This window comes from Cucurbita maxima, unplaced genomic scaffold (assembly GCF_002738345.1).
Source record: "Cucurbita maxima cultivar Rimu unplaced genomic scaffold, Cmax_1.0 Cma_Scf00015, whole genome shotgun sequence".
Lineage (NCBI taxonomy): Eukaryota > Viridiplantae > Streptophyta > Magnoliopsida > Cucurbitales > Cucurbitaceae > Cucurbita > Cucurbita maxima.
In genome coordinates, this window is record NW_019272031.1 from 4335340 (window position 1) to 4344178 (window position 8839).

Consider the following 8839-nt stretch of genomic DNA (forward strand, 5'->3'; position numbering starts at 1 on the left):
ATTTTGGAATTTATTATTTTAGTTGGAGATGAGAAATGAAAAACTTAAGTCTTTTAACACATATGGAACGCTCTGATAGGCTTAAAATGATAATTTTTTCTTTTTCACATGATTGATTTAAAATGATATATATATATATATATATATATATTAAACATTCATGGGTGTAAGAAATTGATTGTGTTTTGTTTTGGACTTTTTATTCGATTTTGGACAATAATATTAGCATTTTAGTTTCTTGGTTGCAGCTCCATTTCTTTGACTAAACAAATATAATAGGGGGAATAGGAGTTTTGAGGGTTTATTGAATTTTATTTTCAAATTAAAAGCACCCGACATAAATAAAATATATTCAACTTCAATATAGTTTAATGATTAGATTCGAACCCTAAGTATTTGAAATTTATGGGTCATCTTTATTTATTTATTATTATTATTTTTTTTTTTTTTGTTATTGTTATTATTAACAAAGTCTAATTTTTAGCACATAGCACATTAGGTCCACACGCTAACCAAATCACTTAAAAACAACTATAATTCCACAATTTAAGCCTAATTAATTCTCAAGAGTGATGACATTTATCCAACTTTATTTCATTCTATCTAACCAAACACAATTGAAAGAAAGGAAAAAAAAAACACACACACAAAATAATATCCACAATAATTAAATAAAAAGACTTTCTTTTCCTTAAAATTTCACGTCTAAAAGTATCAATGTTTTTTTTTAAAAAAAAATTAATAATTTACTATACTAAATTTAAAATTTTGATTTGGTCAAATAATTATTAAATACAAAGTTTAAAATGAAAACTAAAAATGCACTAAATTCTTTCATAAACATATACGCAAATTCCTCAAAGAACCCAAAAATTCCACAAAAATTTGAATCTAAACAAGAGGAACAGAAATCTGCCACGCCTTAATATCACAGTCCAAACCACCACTATAAACCACAAACGACCTGTCGTTCTGGTTGCACCGATCAACCCCCGCCGCCAAGCACTTCACCGGACCGTTATGCCCTTCCAAAACCCTCAAACAGACATAATTTCCGGCGACCGCCCTTCTCCAAATTCTGATCGTCTTGTCTGCAGAGCCACTGCAGACCAAATCTAACACCACGGTCAAACACAATATGGCCTTCGAATGGCCTCTCAACATACCCACATACTCCATTAACCCACCCTCTTCCTCCTTTTCCCAAACCAGAACAGACCTGTCGCAGGCGCCGGAAAATAAAGCCGACCCATCTCCGGCGAGGGCCAAGGCATTAATCCCCGAGCTGTGCTTCTCGAGTGTTTGGACCAAAAAATGCCTTTTCCCATCTGGGTTTTTCCTCCACACTTTGATCCTCTTGTCCGTTGATCCAGTGTACACGTCGCCGTCGCCGGCGATCGCCACAGCGTTTATGGCGTCGTTGTGAGCTCCGGCGACGGATTCCAAGCATTTGAAATCGGAAGTCCGCCAGATTTTGAGAGTCCGATCCCAAGAGACGGAATAGAGAAGCGACTCGTCGTTTGATAGAGCAAGAGCTGAAACCGTATCGACATGATGAACCCATGTGCATTTCTTGTGCCGGCGGATCTGTACCTGATTATTGGGCATCAAAAGCCTGGCCGTCCGGTCGCCGAGCGTCGGTAGCGTGGCCAAGCGCGTGTACTTTTGGTGGTGATCGAATTCGTTTGAGATTTTCCAAACGCGAATTTTTTGATCCTGATGGGCACTGTAGAGTTTGTCAGATGAAACCACTAGAGATTTCACTGCGCCATGTCCGGCTGTAACCATATTGTTTTGAAACTCTTCATGATTTGATTCAAATTCTTGTGATGGGCTTCGTCTCCATGATCGGATTTCCTTGTCGGAGGAACCCGAATAAAGGAATTTTCCGGCGAGAGTTAGAGAAGAGATGTAAGAAGAATGGCCCTTGAAAGTGGTCAGACATGAAGAAGACGAAGAAGAAGAAGAAGAAAATTGGTCAGAATTATGAAAAGTTTGATGGAATTCCATAATTCCCATTTGGAAGAACAGATTGTTGAAGGAAGATGATGACTCAGGGCAACTTTTTATAGATGATTTTTCATTTTTTGTGTTGGCAAAAAGTGGGAGAGACAAGCAATGGCCCACTCTGTTTCTCTCTGTATAATTTTGGTGAACATGAAACATACTAAATGGTTCTAAACAGCCTCAAATTGACCTATTTCTCTCCATTTTTTTCTCTCTGTCTCTCTCTATCTCTATCGCCATGCATACAAGCTACAACAGAGCTTGTTCTCCCACTGTTACAGATTCACCATCTTCAAATTTGAAATCACCTCATTTGAATATTATCTCTCTACCAAACCAATTGACTCGAAACATTACTTATAAGAGTGTGGATACCTTTCCTAGTAGATGTGTTTTAAACCATGAGACTAACCACGATACATAAACAGGTCAAAGCGGACAATATTTACTAGCAGTGCGCTCGAACTATTATAAATGGTATCAAAGTCAGGCATCGAGTGGTGTGCCAACGAGGACGCTGGCCCCCAAAGAAGTAAGTTATAAGATATCTTGTCGGTTGGATGGGGAACGAAACATTCTTTGCGAGGACATTGGCCCCTTGCTCCAAGAGGGTGGATTGTGAGATTTCACATTGGTTGGAGAGGGGAACAAAGCATTCTACGTGAGGACGCTGGCCTCCAAGAGGGTGGATTATGAGATCCCACATCGATTGAAGGAAGAAACGATACATTGTTAGAAAGGGTGTGGAGACCTCTCCCTAATAGACTCGGTTAGAGAGAGGAACGAAATATTCTCTGTGCAAACACTGGCCCTCAAAGGGGTGAATTATAAGATCTCACATCAATCGAAGAAAGAAACTAAACATGATTAGAAATGGTGTGGAAAACTCTCCACGATAGACATGTTTTAAAAGGCTGATAATAACTAACCAATCAAAACAGACAATATCTACTAACAGTGGACTTGAGATTCTTACGTAAGCAAAAAAAAAACTCAAAAAACTGGATAAAAAATTTAATTACATGAAATCCAAGATATGGTTCAATCCATTTTGGGTGAGAGATCAAGTAATGGAGTTATTGGGATTAATAATTGACAGTGACGGCTTCTGGGGCCTTTCCTCCATGAACCAAAAATCAGCTTCCAACAAAACGGACAACCCCTATTTCCTTAAAACTAGCAATTCAATTAATCAGGATTAATACTAGGAAAACTTTGATCACTAATTTCCCATCAAGTTTCTATTTCTTTTGTTCTCTTGTGTTCCCGTGTTCTCTAGTTAGATGAATGACTCTCATTCTGTATTAGATAAATGACCCTAAACTTAGTCATGTCAATAAAATTCTCAAATGTCAAACAAAAAATTCCAAAAGAAAAAGAAGTCAAAGCTCCTTGAAGGCATAGTAAAAAATGACTAAGACTCCAAAAGAAAAAGAGTCGAGCCTCGATTAAGAAGAGACGTATTTTGTTCGAGGGGAGGTGTTGGTGGATGAAAGCCCCACATCGGCTAATTTAGAGAATTATCATGGGTTTATAATTAAGGAATACTATTCTCTATTGGTTTGAGGCTTTTTGGGAAAACCCAAATCAAAGTCACGAGAGTTTACGCTCAAAGTGAACAATATCATACCATTGTAGAGAGTCGTGTTCATCTAACATGGTATCAGAGTCATTCATCTAACACTCTTGAGTCCCATATTTGTCGTGAATATTCAAACCTTTGACCTTGTATATACGAACTATGGCTTTCGATTTACCAAAGAGGGCTTAATGCGATAAGGATCTAGATAACTCCATTTAATAAGGATAGATTTTTTCAGTAAGGATTCGGGGATGGTTCTTCATTTCTGCAGCCACTAAAATTAAATCAATATTTAGAACAATAAAGAAAAAGTACATCGAACATAATTTAAATAAATGCCCATATATAGCATATGCTTTTTTCTTTATAATTTGGCAGCCTTAAAAGGCTAAAATGCAAGTGTTCTTCAAATCATTGATATTATTTGGGGAAAATGGTTTGTTTTCCCCAAAAAAAATACCCATTTTTCCTAGGTACCTGATGAAACCTTAACTAAATTAGGCTTATTTTGAACAAAAATGTTCATCATTCACCCTCCTTTATTGTTTCTTTGTTTACTTCCTCACAAATTTTGAAAAGATATTTAAAGGTCATTCTCGATAAAAAAAAAAATGAAAAAAAAAAAGTGAATTCAAAATATAAGCTAAAACTTTAAGATATAATAATATTACGTGTCTATTGGATTCTTAAACTTTCAAAATTATAAATTTAGTCTTTGAACTTACAATTTTTTTAAATTTATCCATCTACCATATAAAAATTGAAATTATATTTAATAAATCAACTAATTTATTTAAAAAATGAAAATTTCAATCGTTAAAAAAATGTACTTATGAAAGTTGAAAAACTAAATAAACACGGACCATAACTTGGTTAGATGAGGTTCGTTGATGATATACATTTGAACAAGAATAACATGAAAAACAAGATTAAAGAGTAAAAGGATATCAGAAATTTTGAATTGGTCATAGAAAGTAGATAGAAAATGAGAGATGTCTTGACTCTCGTCTAATAATACTGACAAATTCAAGAACTAAGAGACATTTGTTCCAAAAAAAACTCAACTTTGGCTTAAATGAAGAGGGATTCATCCACTAATAATGACAGTTTTACCAACAAAAGTTCACAGTAAAATGGTCATTCGAGATTCAACTTTTAATCTTTGTGATGGCAAACGAAATATCCTTTTTGAAGTGGAGAACCTTCAGCTTTACGACTTTTCTCTATGCCCATTGAAGGAAGCAATGAACATCATCCAACTCAAATATGTGGCAAAAGGGCATGGTAAAGTTGGTACTCTTAGGCAAAAAGGTGAGGGTAAAAGTAAAAAGCTCTATGGTAAGAAGTTTGCATACTTTCAGACAGAGAGGTAATATTTTGACATAAAAAGGAAGGAAGACTAATAATGGAGAAGAAGAGGATGGGAATAGAACAGAGCACATGGGTCGAGTTTGTAACTTTCCAAGAGATTGAATTTTAGCCTTTTTCAGCTGCTCCTTTAGTGCTCCACTGAATGGGAATTCTGTTACATGTTTTTGGTAGGAGGTTCCCTTTTCAACCGTTGTCGTGAGATCCTACATCGGTTGGGGAAGACAACGAAACACCTTTTATAAGGATGTGAAAACATTTCTCTAGCAGACGCGTTTTAAAAATCTTGAGGGGAAGCCCAAAAGGGAAAGTCCAAAGAGGACCATATCTGCTAGCAGTGGACTTGAGTTGTTACCGTTCCTCTCTTCTGTGTGACTGCTAAAGGACAGTTCCATGGCTTCCTTTCAGCCCTTCATTTGTTGCCAAGTGTTTGGCTCCTCTCCTCTATTTAGAGTACTCTTTCATTTTGCAGGGTTCCCCTTCATTTCATCCCCTTCCTTGAGTGCCTACCATTTATTATGCTTCTTTTCAAGGCTTTTACTTTGTAGCTGGTGGGGTTTGGTTTAATTTTCTATGCTTTTTGGGTTAAGATTAATTTAATAATCTACATCAAAAGATGAGACTGGTCCTAAAAGAGAGGTAATTGGTAAAAGAAAAAAAAGAAATCATTATGTAAACCAAAATCATAAATAAGCTATTCTTAATTAAATTATTAGGTTAAGACCGGTCCTTCTACAGCAGTATTAGAGATCTCACATTGGTTGGAGAGATGAACGAAACATTTCTTATAAGGGTGTGAAAACCTCTCCCTAGTAGGCTAAGACCTACTGTTCTATTGTAGTATTAGAGATCTCATATCGATTGGAGAGGGGAACAAAGCATTTCTTATAAGGGTGTAGAAACCTTTCTCTAATAGATGCGTTTTAAAAACGTGAAGCTGACGGCGATACGTAATTGAACCAAAGCGGACAATATCTGCTAGAAAGTGGACTTGGATTGTTACCTTTTTCAAAAGGTTGAACTCGATACTTTAAAGTCATCAGGTCTGATTAGGAATTTTGTTTTTTCAGATGGTGTAGAAACCAATTGTTCAAGATCCTAAAGTTTCATGGAAAAAGACTAAGATTCACGACTTAAACTTTCATTTTCATGTGAAAGTACAGAGCAAAAGACACAAAAATCGTCCTAGAAAATTGACATACTTAGTATATGATTAAATATGGTCTTCGAATAACGAGTCCCCCTTCGACTTGAACTCATAAATTTTGTTTTTGAACTCTACCTAAGAAGCATCATCTACGAATCAGAGATATTTTACTCGAGATCTTCTTCACTTCTAATCGATGCGAGGTTATAGTTGCATCTCTAAGGTATCCTAAATCAAAGATTTGAGAATCGTAGTTCGAATCGATACCTAAACACTAACCTTCATCAGTCATACATCACAATGATTGTAAAAGGTTGTTCTAAAAGGAAAAAGAAAACAAAGAAATAGTTTGAAGACAGTTCTTCAAACAAACGAAACAGTTTGAAACATTAAAACTAATTTGAACTTATGGGTGGGATAAAACTATTCACACACTTTTCAAAGCAAAACATGTTGTGATTGCCACTTGACTCTAAAAAAATAGTGTGTGAATTATAGTGGGAACTAGGAAGACAGTGAGAAAAAACAAACTGATCAGATCATCAATATTGGCCACCACCCACCAACAAAAAGCATACATAATTCCCATATCAACCTAATTTACACTAAAGACACAATTTGGAAAAGCCATAATTCTTCATTAAATTTCCAATCTGCTAACAAGTTTTTGGATAAATTTAGCCAACCTGGGGAAAAATTACACGCACCAGCCTTCTTTATCAGATAGGTGCGTTAGGAATCACAAATCTCCACAATAATATGATATTGTCCACTTTGAGCGTAAGCTCTCATGAGTTTGCTTTGGTTTCCTCAAAAGATCTCATACCAATGGAGATACAAAGTACACTATAGAGCCTCCCCCGAGACTTACGGAGTCCTCGAACAGCCTCCCCTTAATCGAGGCTCGACTCCTCTAGAGTCTTTGAACAAAGTACACCCTTTGTTCGACACTTGAGTCACTCAACATTTGAGGATTCTATTGACATGGCTAAGTTAAGAGCATGGCTCTGATACTATATTAGGAATCACGAATTTTCAGAATGGTATAATATTGTCCACTTCAAAATCTCTCGCTTTGCTTTTAATTTTCCCAAAAAGTCTCGTACCAATAAAGATATATTCCTTACTTATAAACTCAGTATCATTCTCTCAATTAACCAATTCTCAACCTAATTTTTCAGTAACATGAATAAACAAAGCCCTACAGAAATGGTTGAAAGTAACAAAATGATGAGATGAGCAGATTTTAGTTTCGAATACGATATGAAAATAATGGGGATATTAGTTCAGATTTGATTACCAGACAATGCTCAATTGGTTACAGCTTGGAATCCCTATCCAAATTCTGAATGGTTGTCCCATACGTGACAGTGGCAATGGAGTCGGCAACTTTTAATCAAAATTTACATCAAATCCTTCGATTTCCTGTCAGATTTTTCACCTCTCAAGCTGCGATTTGAAGAAGAAAGGACTTAGAAATTGAAATCAATCTGTTCTTTCTCGCGATTATTCAATTTTCTAAATGCAGAGGACATGTTTGGTTGTAAAAAGAAACAGAAATTAGTAGAGGTTGTAAGTATCAACCAACAGAGAAACTCACATGGAAGTTGGCGAAAATTTACTTCAAGCTTTGCTCGATCTGTAGTCAATAATGAAACCCTCCACATGGGGCGAAGAGCGATGAAAATGTACAAATGTTGATATCCGCCATTTCACCCATAGCCCCCAATTTTTCTTGACTGCCATTTTTTCGTACCAAAAATTCAAAATTATTTTATATATATTATTTAGTTTTTATTTTTTTTTTCCTTCGAAATTATAAACTTTAAAACACTAAATTTGTTTGATTTATTACTGTATTTCTAAAAAAAAAAATCAAAATTCAGTATAAATTTTGGAAAAAAAAAAAAATATATAAATATGTATTTTAAAGGGACTAATTTTCACACCAGAATCTTTCATTCCTTTCTCCAATTGACGTGTGATCTCACAATCTACCATCTTCGAGGCCCAACAATCACTCCCCTTCAAAGCTTAGTGTCCTTGTTGGCACACTACCTTCAAAGCTTAGTGTCCTTGTTGGCACACTACCTGATGTCTGCCTCTGATACCATTTGTAACAACCCGAGACCACCACTAGTAGACATAAGAGTGTGTACACATTTGAAACCGTGAAATTGATCGCGATATGTACCCGATCAAATTAGTGTTAGTAGTTGGATTGTTATAAAATATTGTCAGAATTTAGTCAACTCATTTTTAGTTTGAATTAGTTATGGAATACCATATGAAAAATATATTAGTAATCAGTTAAATTTGATTGAATAATAATATATTTTAGTGTATTCTTAAGATTTAGTTAGTTTATATTTCTTTATTTATAGATATTAATTGGTATATTGTATCATTAACTTCGATCCCAATTTTATTTCTCATTCTTAAATCTGAATTCTTTAGTTAAATAATAATATTTTCATATTTATTCACCCTTTAATGACAAATATTATCAGAATATTTGAAAAAGTTATTATAAATAAAGCTACCTCTTCAATGACAACAAAAAAGGAGAAGCTATTTGTTTGTGGCATTACAATTCTAACACGAGCATCAATTTCAATCCAAACATTTTAAACCAATTCGAGCCTAATCTAAATAATCAAACCATCAAAATCTTAGACACTATACGAAAGTACAAAGGTCAAGGTTCATTTTAAACCAATTGGAGCATAATCTTA

General features: G+C 35.0%; 1 protein-coding gene across 1 annotated transcript; it reads right to left on the reverse strand.

The window, feature by feature from the left end:
- Positions 1-814: 814 nt before the first annotated feature.
- On the reverse strand, positions 815-3368 carry LOC111490276 (protein JINGUBANG-like). Its single transcript, XM_023138852.1, has one exon. It carries the CDS (start codon positions 2164-2166, stop codon positions 892-894), a length of 1275 nt encoding a protein of 424 aa, XP_022994620.1. The 5' UTR covers positions 2167-3368; the 3' UTR covers positions 815-891.
- Between the last annotated feature and the right edge of the window lie 5471 nt (positions 3369-8839).

Coding starts and splice junctions, on each gene's coding strand:
- LOC111490276 (XM_023138852.1), bottom strand. CDS start 2,166: ATGTTTCATGTTCACCAAAATTATACAGAGAGAAACAGAGTGGGCCAT.